Raw genomic sequence first — 21,638 nt, 5'->3', positions numbered from 1 at the left:
TTCTGAAGTAAGTGAGGAATTGCTGTTCACAGTAAATGTAGGAGTTGCTGCAGTAGCTACAGGAGGCAATAATAACTGGATTCCAGTCGCTCTTGTGCACAAACCTGTTTGCCTGAATTACCCCTGGGAAAAGTATTTGAAGGGAAAACTGCTTTGTTAAGCTAAGGCTCGACGTGTTAGATGCTTGCCTGCCTTACGTGTGCCTGAGTCTGACTAAGCTCTGTTTACTTTCTGCAGGTTTGGTTTGGCCACAGTTTCGACTAAAGGTGAGAAGGTGAACCAGAACTAACTCACGGAGTGACCTCACTGCAAATATTTATTTATTCCTGGGAGAAAAAAAAAAAAAAAAGCTGGTGGAGGCTGTTTCACTCTCTGTCCCTCTTCCTGCCCACACCCAGAAGCTCTGAGCAGGGATTGTAGACTCAGGATGAAATGCAGGTGGGGTTTTCTTGGTAGTTCAGACATCTGTCAGCATCTTGTACTCCCAAACCCAACTGGAGGACACCAGCCAGGTGTGGGGTAACCCTGATCGGGGCGCCGAACGTCTTTGGGCTTCTTTTCAAATGCCAGGTTCAATTGTCAGAGCTTTCTTTGCAAGGTGTGAGGATGGCAGTGGTTCTGTGGGTGGGAAAAACTGACCTGGGGATGAAAAGAATTTGGAGAGCAGAGGTAAAGCTGGGAAAAGTGGGACAGAAATTCTTTACGAGTCTGTGCCGGGCAGGTGCGTGACTCCTCCACCGTGCCTCTTGTCAGATAGGATGCTGCTCTGGCTGCTTGTTCTCTAACTGGGTTTTCTTTTTTTGCTTCCCTCCTCGTTTCAGGCCTCTCTGCAGACAGCAAACCTACGGTAAGACACGCTTCTTGTTCACGGGTTACCGCTGCTCAGGCTCCTCTCGTGGGTTGTGGTTTGTGCAGAGAAGTTCCCGTCCGCAGGGGTGACCTGAACCATCAAAATGCTCCGAGAACAGCACGGAGCGAGGGGCAGTGGGGAGGCCCACCTGCATGTTGTGCTTTGGGTGGGTTCCCCTCCCGTTGTAGTATTTGGCTGCCTCCTGTGACAGTGCTCTCAGGTGAGCTGATCGCAGAATGAAACGCCAGAAATGTGGGTGGATACTCAAATTTTTTTTCCATATGCCTCGTTTTCATTATTTGACTTTGAATTGCTTGAATCCTGCTTCTGGAATGGAAAGTACGGATGACCCGTAGTAAATTACTCCATTTTCAGTGCCAGTGCTGCTTTGCCTGCTTTCCAGGTCGAAGCAGGAGGCACCGGAGTGTGCGTGGCTGAGAGCTGTGGTCGCACGGTGCAGCTGGCTTGGTGCCGGCCTGAGGATGAGGGGAGCAGCGTTAAGGCACCCCAAGATCTGTCCTGGGGCAGAGTTCTGGGTTTCTTTTGTGCCAGGGGCATAAAAGGCTTTGCATGAACGTCTGAGGGGCAGAACAGCACCAGGGCTTCCTCTGCAGAGCTCACGCTGTGGATTTCTCCCTGGAAGTGCCCAGCTGTGGTGCTAGGGACAAGAGCTGTAAGGGTGGCTCTCCCTTCTCTGGGAGATTCCAGCGAGGCTGGGTGCTCTGCTGGCAAGCTGCTCGGTCACAGGACCTGGTCAGACGTGACTTCATAGTTTGGGAAGAACGAGGGTGCAGCAAGGATCTCTTAAACCAGAGAGCAGTGATAATTTCCAGGAGTATGGGCAAGTGCCTGAGAGGTCGTTTAATTCTTGTTTGTGTTGGCTGGACTCCCACAGGACAAGTACCAGCTGCAGCTCCTTCAGGAGGGGGCCACCACCCTGGGGTTTATCCTTTTGGGGTGTTCTGAGCCACCGGGCCAGCTTTGGGCTGCTGCTGCTACTCAAGGGGTGGTGATTTTAAACCTTAAATCGTTTCCTGTGTCTTTATAGGTCAACATGGATAAATTAAAGGAAAGGGCTCAGAGATTTGGGTTGAATGTCTCTTCGCTCTCCAAGAAGGTAAGGTGCACTGGCCTCCAGGACACTCCTTGCACCTCCAGAGGAGCCCAGTGCTCCATCCCATGGCACTCGGTGATGCTCAGAGCCCTCGTGCTGCTTGGGGTTTTACATCTTGTTATTCATGCAGCCGTGTGGGCGCCAGGCCCCGGGGGAGTTCTGTCAGCGGCGCTTCCTTATCTCATCCTCGGTTTGTTTTGTGTGAGACGTTTTTAACGTGGCTTTGAGGAAGTTATGACGGGTGGATAGAGGCGTTGAATTTTAAAGTTTTTCGTCTTAAAGCATGGGAAGCGACGCTGGTGGGCAGGCTGTGAAATTGGTTTGGTTTCGGGCATTTGACTCGCGCTGCGTAAGCGCCCGTTTCTGGTTGGGGTAGGAGCCAAGTCTGTAAAGACCAAGGTAACGAGCTCCACAAAGAGGAGTCCGGAGCTCCCTGGTAGCAAATAACTCTGAAGTACCGATGCAGGGGGGTGAGTTCGGTCTTCAAGCTATTTATTTTGCCAGGGAGAAATCCGTGGGCTCTCCTGTCCTCGTGTGTAGCACCTCGGCGTGTCGGAGCTGTTGGCAGGGCAGGAGATGGAGCTGCACTTGGCCTCCAGCCCGACGGGTGGCTTTGGGGTGTGTGTGTGTGCAGGGAATGCTGTGCTTGGCGGCGTGGTAATGCCCTCCCTGCCTGCATGGCTTCTGTGGCAGGGTGGGGAGAAGCTGAGGGTGGCGCGTTTGGGTGAGACGGGGAAGGATCAGTGTGCTCTGAGATCGGCGCAGCATCCCGCGCGCTGCCCGGTCACAAATGGCCTTCTCCTCCGGGCTTTAATGACCCTCGTGCCGCAGCAGTGCTCAGAAATAGTGGGGAGTGAGGAAGGAGTGTCCGGTCCTAACAGCTGCCTGGTGTTGGCATGGAGACCTCTCCTCTCCAGCTGGAAAGGGTAAGAGCGAGGGGAGGTTTCTCTTCCCTCCAGCCCAGCGAAATAAGCCCCTCTCCTCCTCGGGGGGACGGATTTGACCTTTTTTGCTGCCTGCTTCTCCATCTCTGAGCGTTCTGCTTTATTCTACCGGCCCTGGGAATTCACTGATGTAGAAAATATCTGGCATTGGAGGTCGCTGTTTCCCGCCCCCCCCCCCTTCCCTCTCCTGTCCCTTTGGGGGTGGGGGAAGGAGGCCAGTGCATTAACGCTGGGATATGTGGAGCTCAGGGTGAGAGGCTGCTCAAACATCATTAACCCTGTCACTAGGAGCTCCCATTTTTCAGGAGGGATATATGCCTTGTCAATGTTTATGGCTGTGGCCTTCCCGCAGCGGGGTTGTGCGGCTGCAGCTTCGTGCTGCTGGGGCTTGGGGAAGGAGCCGGGTGCCGGAGCTGCCCCGTGGCCCCTGCACACGCCAAAAACCCGAAAAAAAAACCCCAAAACGTGAGGTCTGAGCTCCCCGAGCAGCTCCCCAACGAGCTCAGCTCGCGGCAGCTCAGCTCCAGCCCCCGGCTGCCCCGCGCTCGGCTTTTTGTGCGCCCCGCGCTCCGCGGAGCAGCGCCCGCCTCGCCGCGCCGTGTCCTTTTTTTTTTTCTTTTTTTTTTTTTTTTTTTTGTTTGCTCCACCAGGAAGCCGAGTTCATGGGCTTAGAAGTGGCTTCTCCCACTGAGCGGAACACACTCCTGCATTCCTGGGAGGAATATTATTGGTTACTTTAATTAGCTGGTGGTATTGTGCTTCCCACCTGGGTGTTCTTTATAGCTTTTCATTACGGAGGAGCCTGGCAGTTGCGAATGTTTACATGTGTCTTGGCAGGTTTTTATACCGTGCGTCGCAGCAAAAAACTTTACAATAAACCATTGTCTCCACGGAGCCACACTTCATTTCCTATTCAAATTGGTTTGGGGAGGGGTAGGGATGCTGGGGGGGAGAATCGTAGCTAAGGGGGATTTCAGGCCTGCTGTGAGCAGGGAGCAAATACAGAGCTGCGTTAGTGGCTGTGAACTCATCTGTAGCTTTGAACCCCCCTTCCCCCTCCGTTAGCCCTCTAGCGTAGAAATCTTTCAAGTTTAAAATCCTCTTCCTCCCTGCCTGAAGGGGAAAGCAAGACCCGGGTTGCTGCGAGGAGAGCAGGCGGAACAGAAAGGTTGGCTCCGCTCGAGCCGCGGAGGCAGGTGCTCGTTTGTCTCAAGGCAGCACGAGGCCATCAAATTAATTTTTAAAATAAATCAAGCAAGCGTTTATCTCCCCGTAGCACTAACTCTCCCCTCCGAGGCCTCCTGTTCAAGCGCACGCTCTGACCTGAAGCTACCATCCCTTGACTCCTGTTAGTTGTACTTAACCCCCCACACTTGTAAATGTTCCCTCTCCACGGCAGCTGCTCCCTGTAACACTCCAACTCGCCGCTCCCCAGGGGAGGGTGTTTAGCTGCGTGTTTTATATGCAGGGTTGGATGCTGCAGAGGGAGCTGCCTGCGTCGTGGTCGTGGTTCAGAAGCGTTTCTCCGAGGGGAAGGCTCGCTCTTTATGTATAAAATAGCCTCGTAAGTCTCCCGCTGGGGAAGCGTTGGCACCAAATGGACAGCGAGAGCCCTTGGGATAACATAAAAGCTCTGCTTGCCACCTTTAGGATCACATTATCAAATACCTTTCCCAATCTGAGCAGATGACCAAAATAATTGGCTTTTCTATCTCCCCTTTAACGCGGAGGTCTCCAAGTGCCTCGCAAACAATTAGCTGATTAACCCTCCTCGGGTCGGGGCTGCGGGCGGAGAGGTGACGCGGCTGCGCCAAGGTCACTCCAGTCAGGAGTCCCGGTGCACGTCCTCGACGGCAGGGAGACAAAGGCTCCTTGCCTGCAGATCTCCTGCCCCGAGGGGACGAGTGCTCACGGTGTCCCCATCCTTGTGAGGGAATTGCCTGATTTTCCCATCATCTCAGGGGAATTACCCAATTCTCCCAACACTTTGGGGGATTTGCCCCATTTTTCTCATCGTCGCCTTGGTGGCTTTTCGGGCGGGCTGGTCAGGAGCGGCCACGGGGAGAGTTTCTCTCTTTGCAGCGTGCCTCCTGAGCCGTGTCTCGCCTCGAAGAACTTCTCTGTGCCCAGCTGCAGGTCTTCCACTTCACAGCTGGGGCACCGAGCCTCGGGACGTGTCGTGAGAGCGGTTGGGGTCCTGAGGAGCAGCAGCAGTACCGCGTGCTGAAGTATCCCCCCCGATCTAAAGGTGCTGACCCGTGGCTAGGAGGAGTTCGTGTTTTAATACGTCTGTCGGTCAGGGTTCTGGATTAATGCTGCCTTAATTCTCGTTAATGAGAGCTTGTTTTACGTGGGGCAGATGAGAACTGCTGCGCTCGCTGCCTGAGATTAGCCGGAGAGAGCTGGCAGGCTGACTGCGTGACGTTGGTGTGGTGGTGGAGCAGAGCAGGGGTCAGTCGACCAGCAGAAAGTTTGTGTGTATACAAAATATCTAAATGAGAGAGAGAAAACAATTGCCTTAATTGTTTGGCTTCCAGCAAGCTTATAATAACGTGCTGAGGAGGAATCCTTTTCCTGGATAATTTTTCTGCCTGCAATCTTTCCAAGCACCCCCTGCCAACCCCGGATGAGAAGCTATTAACCACCAAGGAAGCAGAGAGTGGTGGTGGGGAGAAGTGCTGATGTTGGCAAGGAGGGAGGGGAAAGGGACTGGTGGACGGGGATTGTTCCTAGGACAGATGTTGTGCTTCTCAAAAATGCAGGCATGCGCCACCACGTACAACTGGCTTACGTGGCCGGTTTGTGCTCAAGAAATGAGTCCTGCTGTCACTCTGAAGGGAGAGCTCCTGCTCTACCTGCAAGGCCACGTGTCCCTGCATAAGTTTTTTCCTCAAGCTCCCTGCTTCTGCCTGTCGTCACCTCCGTGTCTCCGTTGCTCTCCTCTCTGCTGGGGCACGGAGTGGAGGAGCGCCGTCTCCTCTGGGCTGTAACCCAGGCTCTTCTCTTTGTGGTCTTCATTTTAATTCCTCTTTCCCTCTTACCTTCTGTAAGGTGATTAGAATACATAAAAATATGGCCCAGAAAAACATCTTCAGCGTGCTGCGACCCCTCGGTGGCCGAGGAGGCCTTGTCCTGAGATGTCGATCGCTTTTTCTGGATGTTGCCCACGCGTCCTTCCCCCTCAGGACCACGCTACAAGTCCTGCTGTTGGGATGGGTTTATGTAGCACTTGGCACTCCTTTATAAATACAATTTCAAGAAGTTTTTCTCTGCGATAGCATCGCTGTGATGCATGGAACAGGCAGCACAGCCTGCCAGGTACGGAGGAGCTGGTGTGCTGTGACCGGTGCCACATTCAGGACTCTTTTACATGCCCTGAAATTCCCATGACGTTAAGTTTTTTAAACTTTAATATTTTTAGGTATTTAAAAAAGCCGCTTTAGGTAATTTTTAAAGGATTTTCAATCTCCCTCTGAGTTGGACTAGAGGTAACTAAGGCAGCTGGATTTACACAGGGGGAAGATTAAAAATAGTCCTGGTTTAAAAAGTGAACTGAAAGCAAAGCCCTCTGAAACACCTCACGTGTGTGGGTTTTTTTGCATGTCACAGAAACTTTTCAGCAGTCCTGCAGGAAGTAGAAAGTAGGTCAGAATAAAAGAATGCAGCCAGAGTCGCGCGAATGCGTGGAAGCAAAGTCAGAGAGACCCTGGTACAAAAATCGTGCGGCGTCGAAGCTGACGGGCTGGCGTTCTGCAGGGAGACTGTCCAGAAAACTGCTAGCCCGTGCTAATTGCAGGAATGCTCACAGAGGACTTAATCAGCAGGCGGCCCGAGGAAGGCTGAGGTGTTCGGTGCCTCTCTTTGCGGTAGCTTTTGCTGAACAAAGCTGACTGCAGATGGGTAACTGCATGTTGGAAGGCAAGCCTCGGGCTCCAGGAGGGAGAGAGCAGTTTGGGGGCACCCCAGCCTTAATGCTCTTGCAGGTAACTGCTGGAGGGCTTCCAGCTGCTCCCCGTGAGGATTTGTGGAAATCCTCGAAGAGCTCGTGTTCCTCTACAGCCTCCGGAGGGCCGGGGCAGGACCCCTGCCCGCTCTGCGCACGCGCGCTCACCGCGTGCAGCCGGCCCCGCCGCCCGCTCCGCTCCTTCCCCCGGCCCCTGCGAAGCGCCCTCGCTGTTTTCCAAGGCGAGCAGCTGAATGCAGCCCTGTTGGTTTAAGATAATGGGAAGTGACAAGGTGAAGAATAGTGCTGGCAGGCACGGGCGTTTTAGCACAAGGGTGCTGCCAGCCCGGCCTCTGCCGCCCCTGCCCCCCCCTCTGGGGTCGCCCAGGAGGGAGCTGCACCGCTGCCGCCCGCTGCGGGGGGGGTTTTGCTGCTCCCCTTGTGTCACGGGTGGGCTTTGGGTGGTTTTTAACAATTCTATGCCCAGGCAGCCCTCCCGGGCAGCGTGCTGGGCTCAGCGTTGCTGTTCTCCTAATCCCAGCCCTCGTCCGTGTGGCTGTCACCTTTTGGGGACGAAGGTGCGGGTGGGAAGCTGGCTGGGGGAGCAGAGCTGGAGCCCCCCCAAACGTGGGGAGGGAAGGCTCAGTAGGGCCAGCGTGAGCCTTGTTGGTGCGCTTGAAAACGGACCCGAACCTTCACGGGGCTGTAACCCCATGGAAAAAAAACATCTGAGGTTACAGGGCGAATGTAAAGTCTTGGCAGGCCTGTATGTTGTTGCTTTTGGGGTTTTTCATTGAAGACAAAGCAACCACTTCCCCAGGAGGGGCTTGGTGGTGGTCTTGGCTGGCCCGACGTGCCGTGGCCAAGGGCAGTGCAATAGTCCCCTCTGGGATGAGGGATGAGGCTGTGGCTTCCAGTCCTGCTCCCTGGTGGTCCTGCTGGCGTGGGATGGGATTGTGCAAGGAAGCGGAGGTATCAGCTTTCCTAGAAGGCAAATGGGAACTTCTCTCCAGCCAGCCTTTTCCCTTGCAGCCCCTCAATAACTCTAGACTGTACGCAGGGGAGAAAAACCATCTGGGTTTGTTGCTGGAAGGAAGAATCTCATTGCAATCCTAACGAGCTAGAGGTCATGGAATCAGAGGATGGTTTGGGTTGGAAGGGACCTTAAAGGTCATCTAGAGGTGCGTGCCACGGACCCGAACAGCTCCCGTTGCTGCACATGGAGAAAGAAATGGCCTCTTCATTGTGCAAGCAGTGGGGAGAACAAGATCTTAACAACACAGCCAAGCAGAGAAAATATTCAGAGGTGTTTCCTGGAGAAATGGTGTTTGCGTGTCAGCTGCTTTCAAGGAACGTTTGGCAGGCTGCTGGTCATCGGTGTCCGCACGCGGTCTGTGTTTGGTGATGCCCAGTGCCTTCAAAGGCACTGTCCCGCGGCTCTTTGCCTTCATCGCTGAGAACAAGCGTGGCCACCCACCACGCCAGCTGACTCGCACCCTGGTTGCTCTCAGGGTGGCCTCCTTGCCCTGGGCTCTGCTTTTCTTTCCTCTTGCCAGCTTGTAGAAACGTCCCGGAGGGCTTTGGAGCTGGCAGACGTGGGTGCTGAGGCTCGCAGCCGCTGGCTGTGTGCGGCTTGATTCCCATGCAGGGAAATAAAGGTGAATTTGGCACACAGTTACTGGGTTGGGACGCCTTCTAAGGGGTTGTCATCCCTTCTGAACAAGGCAAATCTTAAAACCTTGAGATAAACCCAGGTCTCCAGCCTCCACAGGCGTTTGCTATTTTCGTGGCGTAGTACTCATCGCTCTTCGGAAGGTTTTACTCTCTTCCCGTGGTTGTGACTGAGTCAAGCTACCAGGAAGCAGCGTGTTCATGAGGTGCAAAGCTCGGTGGTGCTGCACAAAGTACGAGGAGGCTCGGGAGCGCTGCAGCAAACGGCAGCCACACTGCCCAGGTGGAAGCCGAACTTCACCGTGTTGTGTTGGCCGTGTGCCTGCAGGCACAGAGCGGTGCAGGAATGCAAAGCTCTGCCCCGGGCAGCTCCAGCAGAGACGCTGCTGCCTTCTGGCCACGTCCCTGGAAGCCTGCAGGGAGGTTTTTTGTTCAGCCCGAGGGGCTCAGAGCCCACCTCATCTTGCAGGTCCTGCCTCCAGCTTCCTCACCATCCTGGGCAGCAGCGGCACAGGTCTCGTGCATGTCGGGCTCTTCCCCTTCTCCCACCTTGCTCTGGGTTCTGTTCCTTCCCTGCCAGGAGCTTTAATTCTCGGCCTCCCCGCTTTGTCCAGCAGAGGCTTTGCAAGGCGAGGGCAGCGCTGCGCGGACGGCTGACCTTCAGTCTGCTGGCCCCTCCGCTCTCGCTGTCCTCGTGGATAAACTACAGCAGGCAGGGCTGGCGCGGCCCCGCAGCGTGGGCAGTGCCCCCGGGAACGCAGGGCACGGGTAAGGGGGCTCAGAGGCTTCGTGCTGCAGGAGGGAGCAGTGGGAGGTGCTGAGCAGAACCACCCTGGAGCCTTCCCCCAGCTCTACAGGCGCAGCGCTCCCGGTTTGGTGCAGGGTCTGGGCGCTTTCGCTCTTTCCTCTTTGTGCTGGAAACTTTTGTGGCCGGGCCTGAGAGAGCATCGGGCACCCTTCTACAGCTGCTGGCTCTGCGGTTTGCATTATCTTCCTGCAGCTCAATAGAAACCCTGGGGTATTTTTAGCCTGAGCCGAGGCAGGGCATGAAACCAGCACCCAAAGCAGCCCCGAACGTTGCTTCCAGCGCAACCTTGGCAGCTGCCTGCCCTCCGTGCTCCCTGCCGTGCTGCGGGGACGAGCACAAACATTGCTCAACCAGCCCGGTCCCGATGGAGAGAAGGCCCTTGTGAAATGCCAAACCCAGTGCCTGCAGCACGCGGAGAGCCCCCAGCGTCCCTGCAGCCGCCTCTGGCTTCTGCCAGGCTCCAACTTTGCAGTAATTCGGTGTTTACAATCGCCCCTTGCGCAGCGCTCCCCCCACCCCGGCCCTTTACGCGCACTTACACACACCCACGATGTCATTTTAAAAATAAATGCCGAGAGAGCTGCGCGAGGTCAGCAGGACTCCTGATCTGGTATTTATCCCTGGTGCCGTTTGAAAAGGATTTGCGTCCCTAACAAACCTTCAGGGAGTGGCGAAGGGCTCGCTCAAAGGGAAGACAATGCTGGGGGGGACTCTCTGACCTCACTCTGTCCAGTCATCTGGTTCTTCATTGGTCCCTGCTGTGAAACAGAACTTAGCTTTTGTCTGTAACACAAATACATCTTTTCCCCACCCCCCCTTTTCCCTTCTATTATGGTTCAATCAATGATGTCATTATGTGTGCCATTCAGCGGCTCTTGAACCATTTGGCTGCAGGAATTTGGAGGAGCAGCCAGGGAAGAATGGCAGAGCCGGCTCCCGCTCCGGCCCTCCACAACCCATTCGAATCGCAGCTAGGGAAACAAAGTCAGGTTTCCCCTTAACCCCTCTTCACGGCCGAGGACAAAAGTAAAAACAGCTTAAAATTAAAAAAAAAAAGCCCTGTGAAATGCACGGGGGAGTGCGTGTGTGCGCTGTGTGTGTGCAGAGGGTGCGAAGGGGGACCGTGAGGAATGTCTCCCGCTGAATTAAATTTCGGGAAGTTCTGCTGAGGATCCCCTCCTCTCCATCTAATCCATTTAATTAAGATAACTCAAGCAGCTCCTTCTGCTCTCGGAAGATTAACGAAGCTCTTTCAGCACCGCAGCAGCGCTGGGCCCTGCGGTGACGCCGCGCTGAGCCTTCGGTGGGGGCGCAGAGCTTCTTATAGCAGCACCACAGAAATCCTGCTCAGCACCAGTGGGCCACGGTCTTAGGCCCTCCAGCAGCCCAGCTCATCCCGCGGGGCCAAAAGCAGCTTCTTTTTGGAGCGCAGCTGGCTGCGGGTCGGAGTTCTGGGGAATAACTGGGCAGATTTAACAACTCCTAGGGATGGGCTGGAGCCAAATATTTGCGGAGCGGCAGCGCTGTCACCAGATTGCCCTTCGAGCTCTGCTAGAACCTCGAGCTTTCGGCAGTAATGGAGAAACCAAATTAAGTGACCATAAAAGATCAAACGTAAGGTACTTTCCGGGTGCCTTTAGCTACCGCCTTTTATCTCTGGCTGCAAGAAGCCTGAAGATGTAGCGCAGGGAATTGAGGAGCATCCTCTCAGAGCAGCTCTAGGAAGTGCTGGATGGAGGCTGGCAGTCTGCATGCTTTCTTTTCTTAGTTTTCCCCAAAGATCTGTTTCTTTGCCATGGAACTTGGCTGCCCGGAGGAGGTGGCCCCATTTGGGGCTTTGGCTGCTCTTGGGTCTTTCTGTAGGGATCTTGCTGCCCCAAAATCTCACCTAGCGGTGCCGCAGCGTTTTGTCCTTGCCTCGCCCACAGTCCAGGGAAGTGGGGCCGTGCTGCTCATCCCTGCCTTGGCCACCGACCACGAGGATGCCCCGCACACATCCTGACTGCCCTCCCACAGCACCTCGGCGTGCCTGCGGGACACGAAGTCAGCACAGATGAGTTGGGAGCCTCTGGGTTGCAGGAGGCAGCTCTTTGGTCTCCAAACCAGGATCTCGCTTACTACCAAAAAATCTTCTCCCCTCGGGGCGAGGAGCGGCAGGCAGTCAGCTGGCTTCCCAGCCCTTGGAGCGTGTGTGCAAATCCTGGAGATAAAATCGCCTTCGCCTCAAAACCAGGCAGCGTTCAGCAGGATCCCCAGGAGCAGGAGCGTGCGTGACTCCGGTGCCGCGTGCCGCCAGCAGCCGCGGTGGGCACACATGCACTGAGCTTCCACGACCCCCCTGGAATTTCCCCTCCTGCCTTGTAAATCTGACCGTGGTGAGCACCTGGCCATGACGGGAGGCTTCTCGGCTCGCTGGTAGGTTGTGGCATGCTTGGCGTGGCCCCACCGGGGTGCGTGGGCTCGAGCCCCTGCTTGCCGGGGAAGGGTTAACGCTGCCGTGGGGTGTTGCCGTTTTTGCGCTCGTTGGGTTTGAATAGAATGGATTTTTTTTTTTTTTTTTAAAATCTGGGGCTAATGTGCAATTCAAATCGTGTTCAGTCATCGCCCGATTGCTCCTTTTTAATAACAGCTGGACTCTTCGGGGGGAAAACTCTTCTGGGGTGCCGAGCAGCTTTCACCCTGTCCGGCCTCTGCCCTCAGAGCCAGGTGTAAGGCTCCTAAACCTGGGGCCGTGGAGCAGCCTTCCCACGCTGGGGTGAGCGAACTTCAGGACGGAAGAGCCTCTGGAAGTGCCTTATGATATTTAAGATGCCGTTCAGCGGGTGCAAAGAGATGAAAAGCCCCTTCCGAGGCCTTTTGCCTTGTGGTGCACCTGAAGTGTGTCTCCTTCACTTTGCCATGTGGCATTCCTGACATGTTTGTTTCATCTCTGACGTCTAAGTCGAAGAATGCTTTTCAACTCCGGCACTGAAGCGCTGGGAGAGCTGCAGGTGTACTCTTAGCACTTGTCTGTGACTTTTTGTCTTCCTCCCCCGCTGATCCCGTTTGGGGCGAGCATAAACTTCTAACTGTGAGAGCCGCGCTGTCTTGACACAGGAAAACCTCAGAACTGCCGGCTGTTCCAGCTCCTGCCCTCTGCTCAACGCGAGGTACAGGAAACCACTGCATTTTCTGCCTTGCCGACCTGTTGTCTGAGCTGGGTGGTGGAAGAAGGGGCCGGGAGCCAGCTCTGCAGCTGCTTGGTGCCCTCAGCTTGGGTAAAGCTGAAAAAGCTGCTGAGAACGGAGCTCGTGCTGTAAGGAAGCCCTCCACCGTGTCGCTCGAGTTTCGTTAGCGTGAATGAGTAAATGGGGACCTCTCCGGTGTACAGCCAGAGCTGGGCACAGCATTTCAAATAACCAATGCCCGTTAATTTTTCCATCTCCTTCTGTTAACAAAGATCTTAGATTTCAGCTCGTTTTTGCACTACACCCATCCCAGGCAGATACAGAAAGCTTTTTACAGGTGAAGCAAGGCAGAAGATCAAGCTTTACTTTAACTTGAGGTGACGTGGTGGGCTAATTCTGTAATCTAGTTCCAGAAAAGGCAGCAGCTAACGTGTAAAACGTGTAAATCCTGCGAGGCCACTGGGAAGCAGCTACACTGGATGCTGCCGTGCTTGGAGGAGGAACTTGCAGTCGCCCTCGGCTTGCTGCGAGGCAGCCAGTGGGATGCTTCCGAGTTGTGCTTCTGGCACTGGGGGTTTGGATCTGTTTTCCTTGCAGATAAAGCCGTGCTTAATGTTTCTGGCATGCACTGAGGCCCTTGGATCTGCATAAGTGGTGTAATTTTGAACAAGTTGTGATTTTTAGGAATCGTCCCTTCGTGCTGGCGGCATCACGGGTCTCTCCGACGCGCTGTTTGTGTAAGGACCTGGATAGGAGCTTGTGTCGGATATTTGAGCCTCGTGGAGTCCTCGTGCTGGCGTTATTTTGGAGAGGGGCTGCGAGTGTCCGTGCTGGTCCCCACGCGTGTCCCACTGCAACGAGCTCCAAACCCTGGCCCCTGTGAAAGCAGTTTCGCAGGTCCAGGTGGGAAGGGCCACCAGCCGCGCGTGGAGCGCTTCTGTATGGGCTCTGGCTTCCCCATCACCTCGTGCTTCCAGCTGATGGAGGCTCCAGAAGGACTTGGGAGCGCTCAGATAGAGCCTGCACGGAGAAAGAAGCAGGAGGAATAAATACGTTGAGATGAATTTCAAAAAGGTGGTGGGTGACAGCTGCGCGTCCTAGGATTGGAGTGTTTCTGAGAATAAAACCATCAGTTGCTGTCATTCACCCTCCGGGTATGAAATTGGAAGCCCAGTTACCCTTGAGTGTTTCATAACCTTTACCTTTTGGAGGTCAAGGCCATGTCATCATTAATCTACCATCGCCTGAAAGCCTCGGGGCTCTGCTTTTCATCCTGCCATCCGTCATGCTGCAGCGAGATACAGGAGAGTGACCAGAAGGGCCCGGCTCACACACATGTGGGCACACACCCTGCCTTTCTCTGCGGATGAAAACACCGAGGGCGTGATTACGGAGGAGGCTCGTCTCTCTCTCTCTCTCTCTCTCCCCGCATTTGTGATGAGGACACTCCAGGGTTCATCTGCAGATTCAGAGCGCTTTTCTCCTGGGGCTGCTCTAATCTGCGCAGAGCGAAGCGCTCCGACCGCGCAGCGTGAAGCTTGGCCTGGGGGCGGATTTCGCAGCAGCCTGGCTGTTCCGACGTGGTGGTGGTGCACCAAAGGAGTCACCCCGTGCCCCTTTGGAGGAGGTGGTCGCCTTACCTGGTACGTGGCAGGTCCCAAACCACAGCAGCGAGCTGTGGTCACGCCTCGGGGCGGCTGTACGTGGACACGCGGAGCATCTCCGGCACATCCTCACCTTCCCCTTGGTTCCTGCCTGTTCTGAATCTGTGCAGAGCCTCCTGAAGAGGAGTTGGACTTGCTGATCCTTATGAGTCCCTTCCAACTCGGGATATTCCATGAAGAGCCACGCTGGTTCTTCATTTTTCCCCTGCCTGGGTGCTTGCGATGAGCCGGGTGCTGCTCCCGAAGCCTCGTTTCACGGCGCACGCGTGGAGCAGCTGCTGTGCGATCTGCGTGCCCGAGCCTGGATGCTGCCAGCGCAGAGGAGGACGTGCTAAGAGACAGAGGGGCCTCGCTGCCCTCATCCCCTGCAGCACCTTGTGCAGCGCAGAGACCAGAGATGCTCCCGGTGAACCATTTATTAGCAGCCCGAATGCCCAAACAGGCGCTGGGGTCCACGGGCAGCGCTCCAGCTCCTTGCCCTGACCACGAAAGGCAACGAGAAGCTTTTAAGTGATCTGGGATCAACCTTGGCCTGCCCGCTAAGAACGAGGTGGGCGCTGGGGCTTTCCCCTCGGGACGAGTTTGGGTCCTGGAGGCGAGTGGAGCAGAACAGCCCAGCGGAGCGCCGCTGCCGCGCCACCTCCGCACGGGGCGTTGCTGGCGGCGTGCTGAGCCCGGGGGGCAGAGGAGATCTGAGCGCTCGGGGAGCTTGTGCCATTTGAAAAGGTAACCAGCTGTGCTCTCCCTGCCCCGAGCGCGGATCTGTTCCGCTCGCAGGGCAGCGGTGAGTGCCAGAGCTGCTCGGCGCACCATGGAAACCATGAATTAATGCCTTTTGGCATTAACTCTTCCAGCACCAGCCGCGGCACTTCTGCCTTCTCCCAGGAGAGAGGGAACGGTCCAGTGTTTAAAGGGGTCCAATGTTTAAATGGATCCTTCCAGCTTTTGGGAACAAGTGACCTGAGTGGCTACAGCTGGGTGTGATGGGTGCTGGCTGGAGCTGTGCCACCCGGGCTGCCCCTGGGACCTTTCATGGGCTCACTGGGGGCTTCTCAGCTCGCCTCGCTTCGCCACAGGTCTGCTGCAAGCCCGAGGTGCTCAGGGCAGCACTGAGCCCCACTTCCACGCCTCGTGGCCCCGCTTCCTCGCCTCGTGGCCCCGCTTCCTCGCCTCGTGACCCCGCTTCCTCGCCTCGTGGCCCTGCTCGCTTTGAGATGCTCCCACAGATGGAGCCCACGACCCCAAATGAAAGCCTTGGGGCTGCAGGCAGCGCCGTGCCAGCAGCTCACGATGCTCACGGGAGCGCTCCCTTGCTCCCCAGCCTCGGGAGAGGTTTTAGCTTCGGGCCGTGGAGTCCCTCGGTACAATCTTTCTTCCTCTCCTTCCCCCCACCCCCGTTCTTTAGACAAACTACAAAATAACTATCGTGGCGTGAGCGCAGGGAGAACAAGCCTAGAAATAGCAAGGTTAGAAAATAAATCTGACATCCTGCCAGAGAGGTCAGCTTTCCCCGCAGATGCTGGTGCGCCCATTTGCGCGCCGGAGCACGGCCCCGGGGCACTGCCAGGGGTTGATAGATGCGGAGATAGCAGCGTTTTGATAGAGGTAATTTTCCTCAGATGGGTTTCAGCACCCCATGAATCAAAACCTGTCAGCGAGAAGCTAAAGATGGAGTGAAGTTTATTGTACGCGTGTTTGCATCTGACACTGTCGTGCTAGGGGGTCAAGTGAGCGAGATCATTAGGACGGTGTTGATTTAGGGCGACGTTGTGTGCTTTCCCTGCAGGGCACTGGCGGGGGCGGAGGGGCGGGGGTGGCTCACCGAAAAAATAAATAAAACCCTACAGCTCGCTGCGGTCCCTGGGAGCCTCCTTTAAAGACACAGCGCTCGCCTTTGCCGAAGCAGCTTTGGGGCCCGCGGGCACCGGCGGCGATTTTTAGGGCCCCGTTTCGCCGCCGCCGAGGGCAGGGCTGGAGTTTTTCTTTGTGTGGCCGTGGCGTGTGCTGCGCTGCTCCCGAGAGCAACTTTCTCCCGTGGTGGTGATCCCTCCCCGTGCCCTTTGTTTGCGAGCCTCGCGCCTCGCTGATTTTGGGGCCGCCGCTCGAAGGAGGGCAGGGTGCTGGGTCGGGCATCCCCGGGTGCTCACCCACAGCCCTGGGGCCGGCCGAGGCAGCGAGCGTGGCCCTCGGTGCTCGGGTGCTGAGGATCCTGGCGGGGGGACGCAGGTGGGGTTAGAGCCGGAGCTGCCTGGGGGGTAGGCAGGAGGGCAGGTGAGCTGAGGACACCGCCAGCTCAGCGGGACCTGCAGCATCAGCAGTGCTGTTTGGCAAGGATTTGGTTGTTCAAGGAGCGTGCGGGAGGAAGGGAATGTGCAGGAGGAAGGCAGCGTGCCACCCGGACCGTGGCCACTGGTGGCCTCCTGCAGAGCCGGGGCTCCTGAGAGCCTCAGGGTGCCCGGCCCCGCTCTGCGTCAGCCCCGCTGGGCTCCTCGGTGTCCCTCGTGTCAGGTGCCGACGTGGGCAGGTTGTTTCCACTCCTCTTTTAGGGGTAAATCACATTTACTAACATCTATCACACCTTTCGCATACCAAAGCTGTACCCAGGACCAAACCCCGCTGCTCTCTGTGCTCCCCCCCGGGCTGTAAACGGCTCCAGGTCCGGTTCAGTCCCTCTGCCCTGCAGGGAATCGCAGCTGATCCTGGTGGAGGAGCACTGGGATTTGAGGCAGTTTTTAAAAATTCTCCTTAAAATGACGCCCCTGTGGTCCTCGTTGCACCCTGTGTGCGTCTCGAGGCCCGGGCGGTGACGTTGGCAGCCCTCGGTTTGCGAGGAGGTGAAACGGCCGCGGGAGGCCGTGCGCCCGCCGGGATGGCGAGATGAGGGTCGGGGAGCGAGGCTGTGAAATGCACTTAACGGCAGGGGAGGGAGGAGGAACTGCAGCAGCAGCACAGCAATCAGCCGGCCTTAGCTGCAGAAACCTGGAAGAGGCCAGAGCGAGGGGATAAATCTACAGAAAATGGATGCGGTGAGGCTCTTAGGGCGATGATGGCTTGGGCTATTAGCGCTGATGAGGACATCAGCGTGGGTGATGGCAGCAGAGATAAAAAAAAAAAAAAAGCCTCCGGGCTTTTTGGAGAACCTCGAGAAAACAGGGATCGGAAGGCTCTGGGAGATGTCAGCGGGGGTTTTGCTCGTTCAGGCTGGAAATAAATTAAATGGGACTTGGGAAGATGGGGTGAGTGCCCAGCTTCCATCTCCAAATGGAAACGTTTCCAAGAGAAGGGGCATCGAGTGCAGCAGGAGGGAGGTCACCTGAAAAAACCATCAGCCAGGGCCAGCCCCTGGGGTCTGCTCTGCCCCAGGGCATCGCGCTGGTGCTCAGAGCCCCCACGGCGAGCACCCTGTGCCGAGATCTGGCTCAGCCCGGGCATCTCTGTCCTGCTCTGGGCGCAGGGGGAGGAGTACCATAAACACGGGTACCTCGGGGCCTATGCCAGCAAAATAAATTTCCATTTTTCTTTGTGCCAGAGCGAAGAAGACGAGAAGCTGAAGAAGAGGAAGGAACGGTTCGGCATCGTGACGAGTTCAGCCGGGGCTGGAGCTACAGAGGACACAGAGGTAAAATCCCGAGAGGATGGGCAGTGGCCGCCGCAGGCATCTTGCTGCTCCCCTTCCTTGTGCTCCCCGTGGCCTGGATGCTTCTGGGCCCTCTGCTTGTTGAGAATAAAGCCCCAGAGACCCCGGAGCATAATGAGGACTGAGATCCTGACCCCGTTTCCAGCTTTTCTCCTCCGTGCTTTGTTCCGTCCCCTCGGCGGATCTCTCTTCTGTGCATTTGGCCCATCTTTTAAATTTGTAACCACCTCAGGGCACTTCTGCGCTGTTTTAGGCTTTCACATCGTCCTGAGCCACCCTACACGCGAGCTCGTCCTCCTCTGACACGGGGAGCTCCCGCTGAGCTGTGGGGAGCCCCACGTGCAGCTGGGGGCTCGCAGCCACCCTCCCTAGCGCAGGCATCGAGCGCTGCCCAATGCTGGGGGCACGGGGGCTCCTTCCAGACGGGGACCCGCTCATTAACAAACGAGGCTGCGGCAGGATGAGCTGCAGGGGCTTGGGAACCACTCAACCAGGTGGCTGCGGGGTCGGGCACACCAGCAGCGGGTTTGGTGTGCTCCCCAAGAGCCCTCTCGGCGCTCCAGGTGGGGCTCGGGGGCCTTTTTTGTGCCGTTCTGAGCTCGCTGCCGAGGCGCCGCCCCGCGCGTTCCCAGCCTGCTGCCGAGCATGGGAGAATGAGCCCCCGCGGCCCGCGCGGAGGGGGCGGCTGGGCTGAGGGATTCCATGCTTTTCCGTTAGGTCACTTGGAGATTGTGCCTGGAACAAAAAGGTCTTTTTACTAGTATTGTGTGCACTCAAATGCACCTTTCCCCTGGAGATTCTTGATTAGGGCTTCTGTTGCCCCCGGGCTATTTATCCTGCTAAAAATTAAGATTTATACGCCCCTCGTGTATCGGCTTAAAGGCATATCTGAGAGACGCAATAGTATATTTAATGCGTTTTAGTGTGTCCCTCTCACCTTTTCCATGAATAGGCGAGTGTTAACCCTTTGCCCTTTTACATTTCCCACCTCCCCACTGCCTGGAAGGGTTTCTAGGCCTCTAAAGTAGGCATTGTTCCCAGCTCAACCCTTTTGTAGCGCGTTGCCAGCAAGATGAAGTGACTCCAGCAGCACTGTATCTCAGGCACTGTATATTTCTGCTACTGGATTTGGGGGCTCTCTTTGTCCCAGGGTTAGAATAAAACCTTCATAGCTCCCTGCCAAGCGCGGTACAAAACCTCCCCTCCAACGGGCTTTGTGTCGGCGTGCTCAGGAAGGGGCTGGAGCTGCCGTACCCACGCCGGGCTGGTAGGAAATCCTCCACCAGGTTGGGCGAGACTTTAGAAGAACTCGTTCGCTGGTCTTGGTCTTGAATTTTCTTCTATTTATTTATTTACTTTTTTTTTACAGGCAAAGAAGAGGAAAAGAGCAGAGCGCTTTGGGATTGTCTGATGCCGGTCCTCCCTAGCTTCCCCCCACTTGCAGTGTGCCTCGAGTGCGTGCATACTCTTTCTCTTTCCCCCACTTTCTCTCACACTCTGTTCCTCTAGGTTTTAGTGATGAGTAGACAGGGAACCCCCCATAGTTGTATGATTGTGCTACTTACTCTTTCAAGTTACAAAGTTGTTTTTTTTAAAAAAAAAAAAAAAAGAAGTAGGGCAAAAAGAAGGAACTGTTCTTATTGCATCTTTGGTAGCCCGAAGCCCTGCAGCCTGGTCCTTCCCCGGCTGCCTCTGGCACGGCTCTAGGTTAAGAATTCACTGGAATTGCTGCTGGAGCGAGGAGCGGTTGGAAGTGTTTGGTGTTTGCTGTCTCGATGCTGCCTCCATCTCTTGGTCCTCTCCTCCTTTACCTTGTGAAAACGGGCCCCGAGGCTCGGCTGTGTCGCGGTCTCTTCCTGGCGGCTGGGACAAGGACGCCTCATCGGGAGAGCACGACGTGGGATGTGGGCTCTGCTCTGCGCCCCGGCAGGTTGCACGGCAGGGAAGGATTTGGTCTGGTATTTTCAGAAACGGAGGAGCTGCGCTTTGGTAGCCAGCACACGGGGCAGTTCCTCAGCTGCCTTCCTTCCCAGGGTGAGGCTAGCGGGGATTGTCAGGGCAGGAATTGCCGGTTAACCTTAGATCGAGACCGGTGTCCGAAAACGAGGAGGGAAAAGTAGCAGCGTGCTTGCAGACAGAGCCCGTCCTGACCACTTCATTTATCCGGCCTTGTTAAGCCCTCTGGGGCTCCTGGTGTTTCACGCACGTTTTCCAGGTCCCGCTAAGGTCAGCGATACATTTCTCTCCTTAAACACAACGCCAGAATCCCTTTGTCCGAGCGTGTTCTCAGGCCGGGTTTCATTTTCTCCTCTCTTTGCTTCAGAGCAGCTGGCGAGCTGGCTGACTCGCACACTGGCTGAAGAAGCCTCGCTCTTCTCCGAGCTGCCGGAGGGCGCGGGAGGGCACCGCTGTTGCCCCAGGACCTGCGTTCAGGGCTGAAGATCTCTGATCTAACGCAGTTCCTTCTGCGTTACCCGGGGCCGTTGCAGTCAAGTTGTGGGGCAAAACCTTGGCCGGGTCCCACGGAAGGCAGCGCTGCTGCAGCCTGTTAAGCACACGCTGTTGCTGCGGCGTTTCGGAGGGCACCTCCGTTCCTAGGGGGCTGTAACGAGCAATTCCTCGGGGTGGCTTCTGTGGGCACACAGCGGTGAAGAGTAGAGCCCGAGGCCAGTGTCTGTCGGACCGGCAGCACCGTGGCAGCGAGAGCAGCCGCCCGGTGCCCGTTCTTCCTTCTTTGTACCCAGAGAATTAGTTCCAGTTGCAAGCGTTCGTTCCTGCTACACCTTGTGCAGTGCTTTCCCTCGCACGGATACCTCGGCCCCAGGTATAAGCAGAGGTCCAGGCCTCCGCTTGGGTTTTTGGGTGGGCATTTTGGCTGAAATCCTTCTGTTGTCTGGAGTCTTACTGAAGTTGTAGGATTTTTTATTTCTGACTGTAACCTTTTCTGGGAAAGGCGTTTGCGTTGTCCATGCTTGGTCCCTTAAGATGCCAGAGAACAGCGGATGCGTGTACAAATGGAGCTTTCCAGAGGCTTATACCTGATTCTTAATAAGCAATATATATATATTTTTTAACGTAGAAGTCTTCAAACTGCTTCTGTTCCACTAATGTCTGCAGTCTGACTGCCTGTGTGCGCCCTCAGTGACTCTAAGCAATACCTTGGACGTTTGTTTACTTTCCCAAAGGGCAGCTAAAAGCCACGGGGTCCGGGTGTCGTGGTGTCTTGGGTTGTCGATGGCTGAGTGAATCAAAGCTCCCTTGCTCTTTCCCGATTTAATGTAATAACTTTATTCTGTTTTGTTTTGTTTTGTTTTGTTTTGTTTTGTTTTGTTTTGTTTTGTTTTTTTATGTCAGATTTTGTAAGATGTATTTTCTATTTGGCTCATGATCCTTCTGCTGGTTATTTGCTTGAGATGTTTTGTAGTGTGCCAGGGCAAACACTGCATTTCGTTCTTGGTTTCATAATAAAACTGCTTCTCCAAGGCAATTCTGGTGTCTGTCGCTTTGACTCGGGGCCGGAGCGTGCTGCAGGAATGGGGCTGCCATGGATGGATGGATGGACAGACAGATGTTGGCACACCACGGCCCTGAAGAAAGCTGCTCCTGCCCCCTGCTCCCAGCCTGCCCCAGCTCCTCGTCCCCTCTTGCCTCCCTGGAGCCTCCCTGCTGCTCCGGCCAGGGGCTGGCACCCGGCGGTAGCGGTGCTGGAGCCGCCGAGGTGCATAAGGACAGCAGGGCCAGTGCTTCCCTTCACCACTGGTGTGGGTGCCGGGAGCCACGGGTGGTCAGAGAGGTGAGGAGGGGCAGGCAGAGCTCTCCTGGCATCCGAGGCTTCGTCAC

At 55.9% G+C, this 21,638-nt stretch overlaps 1 protein-coding gene across 5 annotated transcripts in view; it reads left to right on the top strand.

Moving 5' to 3' along the window:
• SARNP (SAP domain containing ribonucleoprotein) overlaps window positions 1-21,285 on the top strand; it is a 28,202-nt gene extending 6,917 nt beyond the window's left edge. The window contains exons 7-12 of one of the 5 annotated variants that reach the window (XR_014619215.1): window positions 238-266; window positions 822-847; window positions 1,899-1,967; window positions 17,691-17,780; window positions 19,168-20,024; window positions 20,127-21,285. Coding sequence is in view for 3 of the 5 variants with exons in the window: in XM_084303754.1 (XP_084159880.1) it covers window positions 238-266; window positions 822-847; window positions 1,899-1,967; window positions 17,691-17,780; window positions 19,168-19,209 (256 nt within the window). In the remaining 2 variants the exon portion in view is untranslated. Of the gene's footprint in view, window positions 1-237; window positions 267-821; window positions 848-1,898; window positions 1,968-17,690; window positions 17,781-19,167 lie in introns of all 5 variants that reach the window. The other 4 variants (XR_014619216.1, XM_084303754.1, XM_084303753.1 and 1 more) reach the window with 4 other exon arrangements.
• Window positions 21,286-21,638: the final 353 nt, after the last annotated feature.

The sequence above is a fragment of the Netta rufina genome (genome assembly GCF_964035555.1).
Source record: "Netta rufina genome assembly, chromosome: 30".
NCBI classification, from domain to species: Eukaryota; Metazoa; Chordata; class Aves; order Anseriformes; family Anatidae; genus Netta; species Netta rufina.
The sequence above is the reverse complement of the archived record's forward strand: the minus strand, read 5'-3'. Positions and strand labels throughout refer to the sequence as shown.